The sequence below is a fragment of the Phaseolus vulgaris genome, chromosome 3 (genome assembly GCF_000499845.2).
Source record: "Phaseolus vulgaris cultivar G19833 chromosome 3, P. vulgaris v2.0, whole genome shotgun sequence".
Classification (NCBI taxonomy): Eukaryota; Viridiplantae; Streptophyta; class Magnoliopsida; order Fabales; family Fabaceae; genus Phaseolus; species Phaseolus vulgaris.
The window spans coordinates 35,832,132-35,847,659 of record NC_023757.2 but is presented as its reverse complement, the minus strand read 5'-3'; the positions used below and the strand labels follow the sequence as shown (position 1 = coordinate 35,847,659).

Below are 15,528 nucleotides of genomic sequence, written 5' to 3'. Positions count from 1 at the left end.
TTTCTTATTTTTGTAATTATAATAAAAATTTATAAAAAATTTAAGTTTTTAAAAAATTAATAATTTTTTAAATTATATTAAAATTATTAAAAATTTAATAAATATTTTTTGAATTAGATATTTTATCTACCAATGTCAATGTATACATAACACCATTTAAGAGAAAGTCTCATTAAATAATATACGTTCACACATTTATGTTCTATATTTTGTAACAAGGAAAAATAAAAAGGATGTATTTGTTTAATTTTTCTTTCTTTGGAATCAATTATTTTCAAGATCACTCGTATTTTATTTGGTTTAACTTTTGAGTTTTCAAATTCAGAGATCCAATTCATTGAAATTCATGAAGAGGCTACGCAACAAAATATGCTGTTGTGTTACTCCGTTTTTGTTTTCAACAAAGATCTGGTACAATTCACTGTTTAGCTTCCTACCAAAAATTAAACTTAATTGAACTAAATTACAAAGTAGTTTTAAAAAAGGAAGTAAACTAGTTAATTTTATTAGGAATTTTTTAATCTAACTAAATTGTTTACCAGTTTAGTTAGTTAATTCTATATTAAAATTGAAGTGAACTATATAATTATTCAACTATATTTTTAATGAAAATTAAACGATGTTTTAATAAACATGGAAATTTAATAAATTGTTGTAGTTACTAAAATATATTTTTTAACTGAAACTAAACTTGAGATTAATACTTAAGTAAACATATTTTTTATTAAGATAGATGCTAGAAAAAAAAATTAACGAGTAAGAGAGAGTGAAGATAGAAAATTTATATTGGTAGTTTACTAGAACTAGTGAATTGAGATGAATTAAATTATATAAAAAGTTAAACTAAAGTAGAAAAATAGTTTTTCTAAACTAAACTAAAACCTGGTTCAAATATTTTTGTTAGTTTGATTAATAGTGTTATACATTTTTTAACTGACCTGTTTTGATCAAAAAAATAAAATAATTTAATTATCTAACTAGTTTTTTTATTACACAGAAGAAACAAAAAGAAATTATCTCTTTTTTTTCACTCAATTTCTTATATAATTTATTAACAATGTATAATCATTAACCTTCTTATATACAATATGTATTCTATAAACTAATATAGATTCTATAAAAAAAAATACAATAAAAAAAATATATAAACTAATATAAGTATCAAAATTTTGATATGAAATAATGAGCATTAATTAACAAATGGTAAACTTTTGTGTTTAGGAACATAGAAGGTGTTGTCATTTTTCTAAAAATGCATTGTACTTGCTAATCACAGTATGCATTATTGATATTGAAACAATTTTTAACAAACAGAGTTTATAAATTATATTTTATTTTATTGATAAAATCACAACTAAAATTCATTTAAAAGAATCGTTGATTTTAATAACCAATATGAAATAATTATGCTGTTATTTTAATAGTTCAGTTTTAAGAGACTGAACTAAAAAATAATTTGATTTAGTTCTTAATAAAAAATAATTTAGTTTTTATAATTAATTTAATTTAATTGATATTTTTTCAATTCAGTTTAGTTATTTTGAACATTTTGTCACGGAGAATATCTTGAGTGTTTTTTTATATTTCCAAAATTAAATAAAAACAATATGATTCCATGATTTAAAAAATAAAGTCATTAGTAAATTCTGTAATGGTAAAATCATGAAAATAAACTATAAAAGGATAAGTGTTTATTTCTTGATGGAAATGTTGAGAAATGTTTTAGATTGGTTTTAGAGGTTGTGGTGTGGAATTGTTTTTCGATTTTTGGTTTTTGGTTTATATTGAGTTGGAGGTAGTGTCACGAGTGTGTGTTAACTTAAGAAATTTATTTAAATAACTGAACAAGTTACACTTTTAATATAAATAATATTTAATTTCAAAAAGGAGTTTGGGGATCATATTGAATAAACATTTCTTTTTTTACTTTGACGAGTTTAATTTGTTGATTAAAATGTTTTGGAATATTATTTTGAAAATTTTAAAAAGAAAGGGATGATAGAAAGAATATACTTATATTATTTATAAGGCCATTTTTATAAGCGTAGTTGTACTTTAACATTTTTTTTTTTGCAGATTAATCACACATAATTATTTTTTTATTATAAAATATTCTTAATTAATTGACATATTTTAATAAGAATAAAAAATATTAAATTGAAGCGTTTGTTAGGAGTAGTTAGTTTTTATGGCCTTTTTGGTGCTTTCCAACTTCTTCAAACACTGACTCATCTTCATTTCCCTCCTTTTCCTCCATCCTTCCCACTTTCCCTCCTCATACAGTCACACTCTCACCATTCACTCTCCACTCTCCCCCTTCTGCAAACGCTATGTTCCGTTTCCCCTCCCTGCTTCTCTCCCGCCGTCTCCACCGCCGCAAACTCTCCTCCACGCCCTCGCGTCCTCCCTCCCTTCCTCTCTCCCACCCAATTTACCTCATATGGGGCTCCAACACCGGCGTCGGCAAAACCCTAGTCTCCGCCGGCATCGCTGCCTCCTCCCTACTCTCCTCCGCCACCACTCCCTCCCAATTCCACTACCTCAAGCCCCTCCAAACCGGCTTCCCCGCCGACTCCGACTCCCGCTTCGTCCTCAACAAGCTCCGCCAACTCTCCCTCCTCCGCAACCCTAACGTTCATCTCTCCTCCTCGCATCGTGTCCTAAACGTCTCCCCCGCCGTGCTGGATACAAATCTGCTCCCCGGCGAGGTAGGACGTGGCCACTCGGAGCTGCATTGCAAGACTCTGTACGCGTGGGAAGAGGCCGTGTCGCCACACTTGGCCGCGGAGAGGGAGGGTTTAGCTGTACAAGACTCGGTGGTGTTGGAAACTCTGGGCGAGTGTTTCGAGTACGTAGTGGAACGCGGGGCTGGTAGGGAGAGATCGGATGTTCTGTGCGTGGTGGAGACAGCTGGTGGAGTTGCCAGTCCAGGTCCTTCTGGGACGCTTCAATGTGACTTGTATAGGTATGTGGTGCAATCTTGTTCTTGAGAAAATCCTGTGCGGATTCAGTTTTCATGGTAAATTTAATTTAGGACTAGTGTTTTAGCAGGTGGATTATTGCATATGTTAAATAAATAAATTCATAATTAATAAATATTTTGAAGAGTTTAATGGTTATACACTCATTGATTATGTACAGGGTAACTGTTAATCGAATTACTTTATTATAGTTGTTTGTGCTTAGTCGACAGTGAAAAAGAGACTTTATGCTTTTTGTGCATAGACTTCTTTTATATTTAATGTATAAATTACAGTTTTCTCTCACGCCGATGACTGAATGATTTTTTTTCGCCCCTTTAGAGAAGAACCACACTAAATAGATAGGATCCATTTCCACCAATTTCAGCAATTATAAAAAGTAGCAAATGGAAAATCGGAGTAGTTTGTCTCTCAGGTTAGAAAAAGGAAGAACCCAAGGAAGATCTCTAGACGAGCCTTTACGCCTCTACTATTCAGAGAAATGTCCTACTCTTGGCATACAATCTCTAGGATAGGTTCCTAAACGTGCTGAATGAAAAAGTTTCCCCATTCTCAAGAAATCTTTTAGGATAAACTCTGATATCATCTTAGAAAGTGAAGAGTATGCACCTACTTATATATTTTAATTTGATCGTATGTGTAGTCGATGTGAGATCTCTAACATATTTCCTCACGTCAAGGGCATCGAGTGTGAGAATAGAGTGAATTCGACAGCAGGTGACACTATAGACCCAACAAACCTCACTAGGATGAACTTTGATATGTTCTAATATCATTTTAGAACATAAATTTCAAGTCGGTTTTGTAAGTTCAAGTTAAACTTAAAGTTAATTTTCTAAGAAAAACTATTAAAATTCAATTTAGAAAGAAAGATAAAAGATGGAAATATTGGACTATTAAGATGATATAGTATATAATAAGCAATAGAAAAAGATAGTAGTTTGAGATGGTTGAGAGAGATTGTTTCGATTAGTTGTGAAGGTAGTGTGAAAATACTATCTCCAAGAGAAATGATAAAAACTATGGAGAAATTTGGACTCTGGAGAAAATGAGAGTATCGTCATCCAAGTTTTGTATTCTAATTTATGAGTAGACGTGTATCTAAGTGGCTCAGATTTTGTTGGGTTTGATAACTACAATTTCAGCCTGAGGTTGCATTTAACCTTAATGATAACAATTCATGCACTGTTTGATCCTTGCTAGTACCCTTTATAGGAGCTTAGTCACAGGAATTCTATGGTTAACTTTTAAAGTTTAATTATTTAGGCAGATGGAAGCAAATATGTTGTATGCATCGTTGGGTTATATACATACTGTTCTTATTTATTTTTTTGGTTAAATATGTTTGTTCTCTCATTTCTTGTCAGGCCATTCCGTATTCCGGCAGTTCTTGTTGGGGATGGAAGGCTAGGAGGTATTTCTGGAACTATATCAGCTTATGAGAGCTTGACGCTGCGAGGTTATGATGTTGTTGCTGTTGCTTTTGAAGATCACGGTCTTCTAAATGAGGGTCCACTGATGTCTTATATGCGAAACAAGTAAGCCTGATTATAGTAGTTACATTCTCTTTCTGATTATAACTTTAAAATCGTAGAATTTTTATTACCCTTCCTCTTTCCCAGCTTGTTTTTTTAAAACTGAAAAATTTAGACTGAAAAGGTTAAGCACTGAGCAGTGAGCACTGGATCTCGATTTTTAAGACAATTTTTATTTTAAGCACTAATTTCTTATTAAACAAACTAGTCTTCAGAAAAGGTAAATCAAAGTATTAGAAATTAGTTAAACAAATCAGTTTCTACTAGAAAGGAAATGAGTGTAATTTAGTTGGTTAAACAAAAAAATGGTTAGGGTTTTTTGGGGAATGCATTACTGGCCTCAAGCATGCTGAATGGTTTCAGCATTATTTATATTTTAGCTTTAATTCATTTGTGGTAGGTATTGAACGTGCACCACTAAAATCTTGTTTGGACAATTTACACTACTTTACTATTGAGCAGAATATTAGAATGTATTTCAGAAGAATTAATTTAGACTGAATGTGTTTCTTGAATAATGTTGGTGGTCATAATTTGGTAATCAATATTCAGTTATATTTCAGAATAATATTCTTTACAAAAGTAACAAATTGTCACTTGTGCCAATGTGGGTTGGAAGCTTTCAAATAGGTGGCCAAATGTGGGTTTGAAACTTGAATTTTCAGTTCTGTATTGAGCTTTATAAAACGGCCAGCCCCCCTCTGTATTCTATTTTCATACTTCCATTCTTTTAAAGTCCTTCATAGTCCTTAATTGGTTATTATTTTTTATTCTGACTTTTCTGTTATGTTGCGGTATTATTGTTGCTCTATCTGCTTATATTCAATTGTTGCCTTCTTTATTCAGGGTCCCAGTCCTAGTGCTACCACCCATTCCAAGAGATCCATCAAATGACTTGATGGAATGGTTTGAAAGTTCTCATCGTATATTTACTAATCTAAAGGAAATAATGCTTTCAGCTTATTTTGAGAGAATTAAAAAGCTGCAAGACATGCCAAGAGAAGCAAGGGATATCATCTGGTGGCCTTTCACTCAACACAAACTTGTTCCTGATGGAGGGGTCACAGTAATTGATTCACGCTGTGGTGAGAACTTTTCTATCTTCAAGGTTTGTTTCTGTGAAAATCTTTATTATTTTTTTTTTCAATTTGTTAAGCTTTGCAATACACATTTAAGTTGAGCTTAACTTACTGCATTTAAATCTTTTTGGATAAACTTCTTCATAAATATTTGCAAGAAAAAAATATAAGGAAACATGAAATAAGTTTATATAAACTAAAATTAGCTTATACATATGAGAGAACAAATTACGTTATGATGCATAAGCTTATTTTAGTTTATAAAAAAACTTCATTTTTTTCTTCTTCTCTTATTAGTGGTTTCAGAAACATTTATCCAAACAAATTCTTAGTGTTTACTTTGGAATTAGATTCAGTAATTTTATGGGATTACTTCATTCGTACTTTATTTTACATATTGATACCTAGATTTGACATCGCATGATTTTTTTGTAAGGTTCAGAAGACAGAAGTCATAGCACCACAATTTGATGCATGTGCTAGTTGGTGGACTCAGGGACCTGATGCTATAATGCAGGTCATTCTAATAACTTTTTAGCTATTAATTCTATTAATCAGACGAGTAAGTAATAATCAAATGGCTGTCTGAGGGACAGCACATACTTACATATCCCATTCTTCCTGGGGTGCAGACTTGTGACCGGGGGATGCCATGGTCACACCCAATTTTATTTATTTATTTAATGTATAAAAGTACTCTTTTGCCCCCCCACTGAAAAGAAAACTGAGATATTTTTTATTGGTCACCCTTCCAAAACAATTTTGCCTCTGACACTGTTCTTTCTACCTTTTACTGTTGAATATATATGCTTATGAAAAAGTGTTCTCTCATTCTTTCTGATTTCTAATGCCTCGAGGCCCTGAACTCTGCATAGTCAATTTGAAGCCCAAATAAAAAGGAGACTAGAATGTAACTTTTTAGTGTTTAAAGAATCTTCATGACATGGATCTACTATACATTTTAGTATATTTTTATTTGATACCAATTGTGTTTGGCATTTTTAAACTTGGTCGCCCCTTCAAGTTATCATCCCTAAAGTTTTTCTTTAATGCCATCTTTCCATTTAGGTGATTTCAGGCCGAGCTTGCCAGGGAGATGGGGTACACTGCTGCTAGATTTGGGCATGTAATGTTCCCTGAGAATGTTCATGAGCCAGCCTTAAATTGTGCCAAGCTTTTGCTTCAAGGCGTGGGGAAAGGTTAGCATATCCTTTTATTAATTTCACATTATATGAACACGTGTGTAAACTATTGAGATTCTACATCAAGAGAAATATGATCAGTGTAGTCCTTACAAGGCTAGAGTTAGCCTCATTTTAAAAGTTGGTTTTAAACTCTTATAGTATCAATGTCTATCCTAAATTTGTTATTGAGAGACCTATATTTGTTTTGTTAATGCTCTACATTGTTGGATCACACACTTACCACTTGGTCAAAAAACTATAATTGATAGTAAAAAAAACAACTTTCTACTTACGAGTGTAACAACCCAAGTGTTATGATTCGATCATTACTTAACCCACATAGTTTACGCCACGGGACAATTAATGCACTCTGCAACAATCTCCCCCTCAACAATTGTCCCTCTAGGAATCAAACTCTTTGATTGTGAGTCGGCCCACTTGGCCTACGCCACAGGATAATGGTGCAACCTGCAACAATCTCTCCAAACAATTGTCCCACTAAGAATTGAACTCGTGACCTTGGCTTTGATATCGATGGTTGGATCGAGCGTTTACTGTTATAGGTGACATCAATTGTGACAGATGCTAGGTGGGCCAAATCACAACTAAATCGTGACGTTTGGATTGCTACGCTCTTAAGTAGAAAGAGTTGCACCCTAACTATTAGCTATAACTTTTAATCTAGTGTTAAGTGCTCGATCCATCAATTGGTATCAGAGCCAAGGTAAGAGTTTGACTCCCAACGGAATAATTATTAAGGGAGAGATTGTTGCTGGTGAGATCAATTGTTCTGTGATGGAGACTAGGTGGATCAAGTCACAATTGAATTGTGGCACTTGAGTTGCTACACTCTTAAGTAGAACATCCTGACTATCAATTATAGCTTTTGACTTAGTGATAAACACTCAATCCAACACTTACCACTTGATCAAAAGTTATAATTGATAGTCACGGCCAATTCTTTTTACTTAAGAGCATAATAGTCGAAGCACCACAATTTGATTAGCTCATCCAACCTACATCACAGAACAATTGATGCATCCTGCAACATAGATGTCTACTCCTAGACATTAATGGGTGTTGTTATTGGACCACTTGCATTTATCCACACTTGAGATGTCCAGTTCTGTTCTGGGTGTGCATGGTCATGTTAGGATCTCCCATTGACTAGAGTTGAAATTCGACTAATGTAAGCTTTATAAGGCTTGATCAATTCTTTATTTAAAGTTGATTCAAGGCAGTAAGTCTAAATTCTGATAGAAACTAATAAAAAATTTCTTATAGGTTATTTGTAGTAACATATCTGAATTATGATCTCATCTCAGTGCTATTTGATACTCTAGTTAAAAATATACGTTTCAGTTTGATAATACTGATATCTAGAGATGTTTGCCAATGCTCGTTGTTATCCACTGACAAGCAGCCGTCAACTCTTTGCATGGTAGCTGAATCATCTGTTGTGCAGGCTGGGCTTCACGAACATATTTTTCGGACAATGGATCTACTGCAATTGAAATAGCTCTCAAGATGGCATTCCGTAAATTTTCTGTTGATCACGGGTTTATTGTGGATTGTCATGATGATACCACAAATGAAAGACCCACTGAGCTCATGGTTTGCTCCTTCAGTCCTTTAATCAATCTGTGATATTCTCTGTTTATAAAGTTCAATTTGATTTATGAAGATGGTATTCTATAAAACTAATGCTAAAATTTGCAGTTAGAAGTAGAAGAAGGGGGACATATTGGCTGTTAATATGAGTCAAGCCTTTTTCAATCTTGGGGAAAGCAAAGCAAGTGTTTGAAAACAAAAACCACAATGTTGTAGGAATATTTCATTTTCGATTGAATATTTTATATTATATTCATGAAGTGTCAAAAATTTAGACAATACAACTAGGATATGTGAGATATATGGCATTTTGATTATGCATATTTCTCTTAGTATTGAGTAAAAAGTCTTGTTTTCAAAATCTTACCACATTCCCTATGTGTTTTCAAAATCTTGTTTAAATATTGCCTTTTTTGAAGGAGGATAATATGCATTTGTTTTCATTTTTTTTCTTTTTTTTGAAGACTCAAAAAGAACATTTCTAGTTTAGGAACAGTTAATTGCTCAAGTTGTTGTTTGAGTTATTAGGTGGTTTCTTGTTGACCACTCTTCGAATGATGTTAACTAGTTAAGTGGTCATTTATTCCTAAACTATAAACCTGGGAATATGTTTACTGTATAATAGGGTCCTGTCCTGTCAACAAACATCCTAAAGACATTGGTTAAAGAATTAATCAAATAGAAAGTTTGATTGGAAATGATACTAGGGTTGCATTGGAAACCATAATGAGCACATGCTAGTGACACTTTCCATAAAAATTTTCTACTTTTGATTACTTAACCAATCCCTTATGGACATTTGTTAGAATTTAAACTTTAATTTCCAAGTAGTTTTTTGTGTATTTTTACTAGTTCTTTAAACATGTAAAATATTTAATCCTTTTTATTTAATTGTATTTCTTCCTCTGAAATTCACATGTAACTTAATACGTGTGGATTTCATTATTTCAGGTCCTTGCACTTCAGAGATCTTATCATGGTGATACACTGGGTGCCATGGAAGCTCAGGCACCATCTTCTTATACAGGCTTCCTCCAGCAACCATGGTTGTGAACATTGCCCTCTAATGTATATTTGTGAAATTGAATCTGTTATGTGGGACTTCCCAACAGAATTTTGCTAATTTGTTTAATCTTTTGTCTAATGTTATTTGGCAATATATTGTTATCAAAGTATTATGTGATGGATATTTACTAAAAGTGCTTCTGTTGAACTGGTAAGATTTGAATTGGGGATTTAGCCAAAATGAGAGTTTATAATCTCTCCATGTAAAACATTATAACAAAAGGGTGTTGGAAGAGAGACCAAAAGTAGATGAAACAGTTTTGGTTTGTGAATTTCTGTTCAGCATAAGTCAGATTAGTAGTTTTATTTATTTATTTATTTTACAAATATATTCTTCATGCATATCATACCTTTCTGTAAAAGCCTTGTAAGAAGCAATGTTCTATTTTGTAGCTGTTTTGATAGTTTAATAGCTTGATGCTGTTTATCTTTGTTTTTTGTAGCCTATTTTCCATATTTCTACCCAGAATTGATTTTAGTTTTGTTACCTAGCTAAATACTCATGACACCGTTCTAAGTTTGAATTCTGTTTCACAGGTACACTGGAAGAGGTCTTTTTCTGGATCCTCCTTCTGTGTTTATGCACAACAATACATGGAACATTTCCATACCTGAAGGGTATGTTTGGGAGAGTCAGAAAGGCCAAAGTATCAGTAAGTTCAAAATTTCCAACTTCAATTCTTTTATTGGTTACTGTTTAGAATATAATTGTTTTACTTGTTGCTGCTTTCACAGCCTTTTCTTCAAGCGATGAAGTATTTCACAAGGGCAGGGATAAGTCCGAGCTTGCTACAGTTTATTCATCTTATATATCAAAAGTATTATCTCGATTTAAGGAGTCAAATAATGTTGGAGCTTTGATAATGGAACCAGGCAAGATATTTTGAGATTGTTCTTTAGCAGACTATAGTTCCATTTTATTTTTACTATCTCCTGTACCCAATAAAGTAATTTTATTGATCTTATATATGTCCAGTATATGAAATTAGGAAGAAAAAAGTCTCACTTTACACACTTCAAGATGATAATACATCAAACTCCATATCTAAATTATGCCCACAGTAGCACAATTACCTGTGTGAAGTGTGAATGAAATACTACATTTGAGTGGCTATAGGTCTTTCACACAAAAGCGTAAATTTCTAGGTTCCTATATCTTTCTAAAATTGTTTCAGTGCCCCCCTAGAAATTCTAAGTTAAGTTATTTTAACCTTTTCTTGATATTGATCATCTCATTTGGGGTATGAGCTGTTATGTAGTTATACAAGGTGCTGGTGGAATGCACATGGTTGATCCACTTTTTCAGCGTGTGCTTGTTAATGAGTGTCGGAGTAGAAAAATTCCAGTGATCTTTGATGAGGTTTTTACTGGTTTTTGGCGTTTGGGAGTGGAGGTGATTTCTCTCAATGACTGCTATTTTCTTATTTTCAAAATTTTATTTCATATTCTTCATTAGTTCACTTATTTGATTAGCAGTTTATATTTCTTCCCACAGACTGCAGCGGAGCTTATCCATTGTGTACCAGATATAGCTTGCTTTGGGAAGCTGTTGACTGGTGGAATTATACCATTGGCTGTCACCTTGGCAACAAATGCTGTTTTTGATTCATTTATTGGAGACTCAAAGGTATTGTGATTTTTTTGGAAGACTTTCTTTTGTGGGTTGCGTAGACACTGGCAGTCTGAAATTGCTGTTTTATTTGTTTTAGTACTGATGGAATGGATTGATAATTAATATTGATATTACTGACAAGTTCTATAAGCTAGGCACAAGGGAGAAGTCCCTTATTCTTTCTAATAAAAGTCCAGATTCTTATTAGTCTGCTCATTATTTTGTCCTACTAGTATTGTGTTCATACGAAGCAAAGTTCCTGGACAGTATTTTGATGACATGATAAATTATACTCTTGCTTTGGTTAGCTCAAGGCCCTTTTGCATGGACATTCTTATTCTGCGCATGCTATGGGCTGCGCTGCTGCTGTTAAGTCAATCCAATGGTTTAAAGACCCTTGTTCCAACTCTAATATCACTTCTGAAGGAAGATTACTAAGGGAGGTATGATTACTTTTAATCCATATTTTGTTGTAATATTTTTCAAGGGTATATGTCTATGGATCATAATACACCAACCATATTCCTAATGCATTTCTTGTGATCTAATGAAAACAAGCATATGTTGTTGACTTGTTCTTACCATATATCTTGTATTTCTGCATTTGTGTGAGTGCGTCTATGTTTTTGTTAATTATAGAATTGGACAAGCAAATAAACCCGTGATGTGTTAATCTTATCAAGACAGGAGAAACATATAAATAAACAAAATGAATTGAAATAATTCAACATTTAAATAAAAAATATATGGTAACCGTAATTAGGAGTGACAAAACAACTAACCTGCCCTTTTTGGTTTGTCATGCCATAACCAAAAATGGACAGGGCCGGACTAGCTCACCATAGTCAGGGTGGACTCAACCTTCATCTGCCCATCAGTTTTAGTTTTGTAAGTTTTTTTATTTTAGTTTCAATAGACATTTGACGTGGTTTGTTCCAATAATTATGGGACTTGGCCAAATTAGTGTTGGAAGCTTTTCATATTAAATTCTATATGGCTGCCGGCTGCCTTGATAAAGTGTGTTATATAGATTAATGTTTAATGTTCATTTGATCAAACTTTCATTGTGTTTTTGCAGTTGTGGGATGATAAAATGGTTTGCCGGATTTCTTCACACCCAGCAATTCAAAGAGTAGTGACTTTGGGAACTTTGTTTGTTTTGGAGTTAAAAGGAGAAGGCGCTAGTGCCGGGTATAAATTTGTCAACTTCATCCTTTTCCCTTTTTAATATTTTTGTGCACCTGAATTCCTTTGTTGGAAAAACTTAATGAGCATTATATGTCATGCAAAAGTTCGTATGTTTCGAATGAAGGGACAATTGCAAGTGGTATCTAGAAGTGTAGATTCTGCTTTGCTACCACTGTAGTTTTGATAGTTATGATATTGAATTGCCCCAAAAAATTATAACAAGAGGTAAAAAGAAGTTCTCGAGAAATATGGGTTTGATTTTAACGTGTAGATCGACAAAATATGTGTTGGTACTAAGATATGCCAGACTTAACGAGGGCTGTGAACTACAATCCATTGTTTATAATAATTGGTCATGCATCCTTCTGTTACCTGTAGTTTTCTTATTTTCAAGTTATTGTTTTGTTACGAAAACTGGTAAATTTTTGCTGGTCAAATGTAGAAATAAATCACTAATTTTTTTAGCTCTTATCTAATTAGAGAGAAGGAAACAACGTGCATTTGATCCTTCATGAGGTTTTCTTATAAATAAAGTTGTACACAGGTATGGATCGTTATATGCAAGACCACTTATTGAGAAGCTTAGGGAAGATGGTATATACATGAGGCCTCTGGGTAACGTCATTTATCTCTTGTGTGGACCCTGCACATCTCCAGAAATTTGCAATCAATTGCTGATCAAACTTCATCGGCAACTTGAAGAATTTTACGGATGTAAGAATTGAGAACAATGAGTTGCCAAGCGGACAAGTCTAAGATTCCTGCTACGAAGTTTAGGTAAGTTTATTCCCGTTTGGGGACAGGGATGAGTTGTAAATGCAAGGGTTTCAATTGGCTTGTTTTTTCAATTTTCAGTTGTATTTTATTTATGAATTCAAAAATATAATCTTATTATCAACTCCCCTCTTATTTCTAAGATGTTATGAATAAAATGGTTAAAGTCAGTTTTTTTTAATCATTTTCTTTCAGTTTTCTTGAATAAAGACAGTATTTTTTTAATTGTAAGTAAATTATGTTAACTGAAAACAAAACCAGTATAACTTAAACACCACTTAAGATATTTATTTTGTGATGTTTTATCTGAATGTAACAAAATATTATAAACCCATTTTTTTTATTAAATATCTATTATTTAATGTTATATTCAATAAATATTTTTAATTTTTTTTTAACTTTGTCACAGGTGTGACTAATTTTCATTTGAGGATCTGAATGAAACCGTTTCTCAATTTCACAATTTTTTTCAAAATAAATAAATATTTTGTTATTATTTTGGACTGAAGAAATATAAGTAGGTATTTTGTAAAGAATGTGGATTAACAAAAGCTTTACATATTGACAAATAATTTTATGGATTGGGGAATATAAGATAAGATGATACAAAATATTCTTTTAAAAGCGTTTTATAAAAGAGGAGTCAGTTTTTGTTAAAGTATAATTTATCTTTTTTTGTTGCAAGAATAACAATGACGCGTCGAATGATGATAAGATATTTTGCATGCTCGATTAGATTTTTGTGACATGGCGTTTTATCATCAGATAATTATTACAAGCAAAAAGTAATGCTTTTGTTTTCAAATTTCGTAATTTCCAAATTGATGTGTATATAGGCCCAGATCCTTGTAGTTGGGGCATCTATAAATTGATTGAGTTTTATTTTTTAACATTAAATTATAAACATGTGTGATCTCGATTGATCTTCATTTTTAGAGCAGATAGATGATTTTATTTTTTTAAGAATTGGTTTTAGACTACGGGAGAAACTTGATTTTGAAATGTTTATATATCTTTTAGATTAAAAATTTATAAATTTCGTAATCTTGAAACCAATTTATGATCTAAAAAATATTTTTTAAATTAAAAATAATATTTTGGAAAAAAAAAACATTTCGTATTATAATCTGAAAGGTTTTTTCAGAGATCTAGAACATACTTTCATAAAAAACTATATTATAAATTATATAATATAAAAATCATAAATTACATAATTTAGAAATCTTTTCTAAATTTAAAAATAATTCTTGAATTATATAATTTTAAATGTATTTAAAAAAAAACTGCATTTAAATCAGTAACAAATCAATACAAAAGAAGAGTGAAAATACCAATCTTTTCCAATAATACAGTATCACCGCACCCAAATGGCATAAAGAAACAAAAAGAAAACTTGAACAAGCACAATGCTGGGGTGCCTGGGATGCTTGGGGTTGATGCGGGAAAAAAAAAAAAGAGAAGAAGAGAGAAGGTGAAATGTGTGGAATTTAAAGTTTTTTTTTAATTTCTTACTGAAAGACAAAAACATATTTTTAGATAATTAACAAGTGCCACAATAATAACTAGGAAGATTCTTCTTACACCCAATCAATTTTGACCGGCACCCAATCTTCCTTATGAAAAGACTAAAATATATTTAATGAAATGAAAATTAGGTTAAGGATGTGCACCCAATCCAGACACCCAATCCAAGCACCCAACACATACACAACAACCACCCACCGTCATTTTCATTCTTCTTTGTGCGCGTTCTCTCTGTGGCAGCATTCTGCGTTCACGGAGGCAGTGACGCTTCACCTTCACTAAGGAGCGACGTCTACTGTTGTGGTGATTGAAGCGGCATCATCTGTGAGGAAGTTAGACGGCGACAAACAACGAAGCCACCGGAAAAACAAAGTCACCGAAGAAGACGACACACATTATGATTAGTTTTCTCTTTACCTAGGCGTTCCGGATATTTTTAGTCGGAATTGCTTAATGACCTACGAATATGGTTATCCAGACATCATTTTGTTGGTTCCATATTTGTGGTATCCGGAAGTGTGATTTTTTTACTGTGGATGTCTATGTTCGGAAGTAAGCTTGTTTGCACTGCACTGCTTATATTTGGATAAATTTATCCAGAATCCATTTTCCACTTACGGTCATTTACGTTTGGAATTCATCTTTATCTTACGGATATATATGTTCGAAATATTAAATTGAAAATATTAAATTGAAAATCTTAATTTTTTACACAGATTTCTATATCTGGAATGAACAACAATCCCTTTCATACTTGTGCATCTGGAGGCCAATATCCAGTTTTCACCATTTTTCTTAATAAAGAAGACAAGAACAAAATGGAATTTTAAAATTTTTGTTGGGTGCCAGTCAAAATTGATTAGGTGCATGAAACAATTGCCTAATAACTAATAACAACAATAAAGTTGTAAGAATAAACAGTCCGGAATTATTAATTTATTGAAAGGCGTTTGACAATGTTGGTGGAGCTGGGAG

General features: G+C 32.5%; 1 protein-coding gene across 4 annotated transcripts; it reads left to right on the top strand.

The window, feature by feature from the left end:
• Window positions 1-2,187: 2,187 nt before the first annotated feature.
• On the top strand, window positions 2,188-13,210 carry LOC137807356 (bifunctional dethiobiotin synthetase/7,8-diamino-pelargonic acid aminotransferase, mitochondrial). Of its 4 annotated transcripts, none has more exons than XR_011080502.1 (15): window positions 2,221-2,965; window positions 4,349-4,519; window positions 5,363-5,624; window positions 6,038-6,112; window positions 6,674-6,794; window positions 8,245-8,393; window positions 9,342-9,436; window positions 9,993-10,108; window positions 10,191-10,328; window positions 10,715-10,848; window positions 10,951-11,082; window positions 11,376-11,510; window positions 11,892-11,955; window positions 12,146-12,258; window positions 12,800-13,210. XR_011080502.1 is itself a non-coding variant. In XM_068607968.1 (14 exons), the coding sequence occupies exons 1-14, from the start codon at window positions 2,331-2,333 to the stop codon at window positions 12,978-12,980; spliced, it is 2,457 nt and encodes an 818-aa protein (XP_068464069.1). In that variant the 5' UTR covers window positions 2,188-2,330; the 3' UTR covers window positions 12,981-13,210. The 4 variants fall into 4 exon arrangements, 2 of the variants coding, with proteins under 2 accessions (XP_068464069.1, XP_068464068.1); XR_011080501.1 differs by having other exon boundaries at window positions 6,032-6,112; XM_068607968.1 differs by lacking the exon at window positions 11,892-11,955 and having other exon boundaries at window positions 2,188-2,965.
• The last annotated feature ends 2,318 nt before the right edge of the window (window positions 13,211-15,528 follow it).

Excerpts from the sequence above, each read along its gene's own strand:
- LOC137807356 (XM_068607967.1), top strand. The coding sequence starts at position 2,331 with ATGTTCCGTTTCCCCTCCCTGCTTCTCTCCCGCCGTCTCCACCGCCGC. Across the intron at positions 5,625-6,031 it reads AGAACTTTTCTATCTTCAAG|GTTCAGAAGACAGAAGTCAT; the intron begins GTTTGTTTCTGT and ends TTTTTTTGTAAG. Across the intron at positions 10,849-10,950 it reads TTTGGCGTTTGGGAGTGGAG|ACTGCAGCGGAGCTTATCCA; the intron begins GTGATTTCTCTC and ends TTCTTCCCACAG.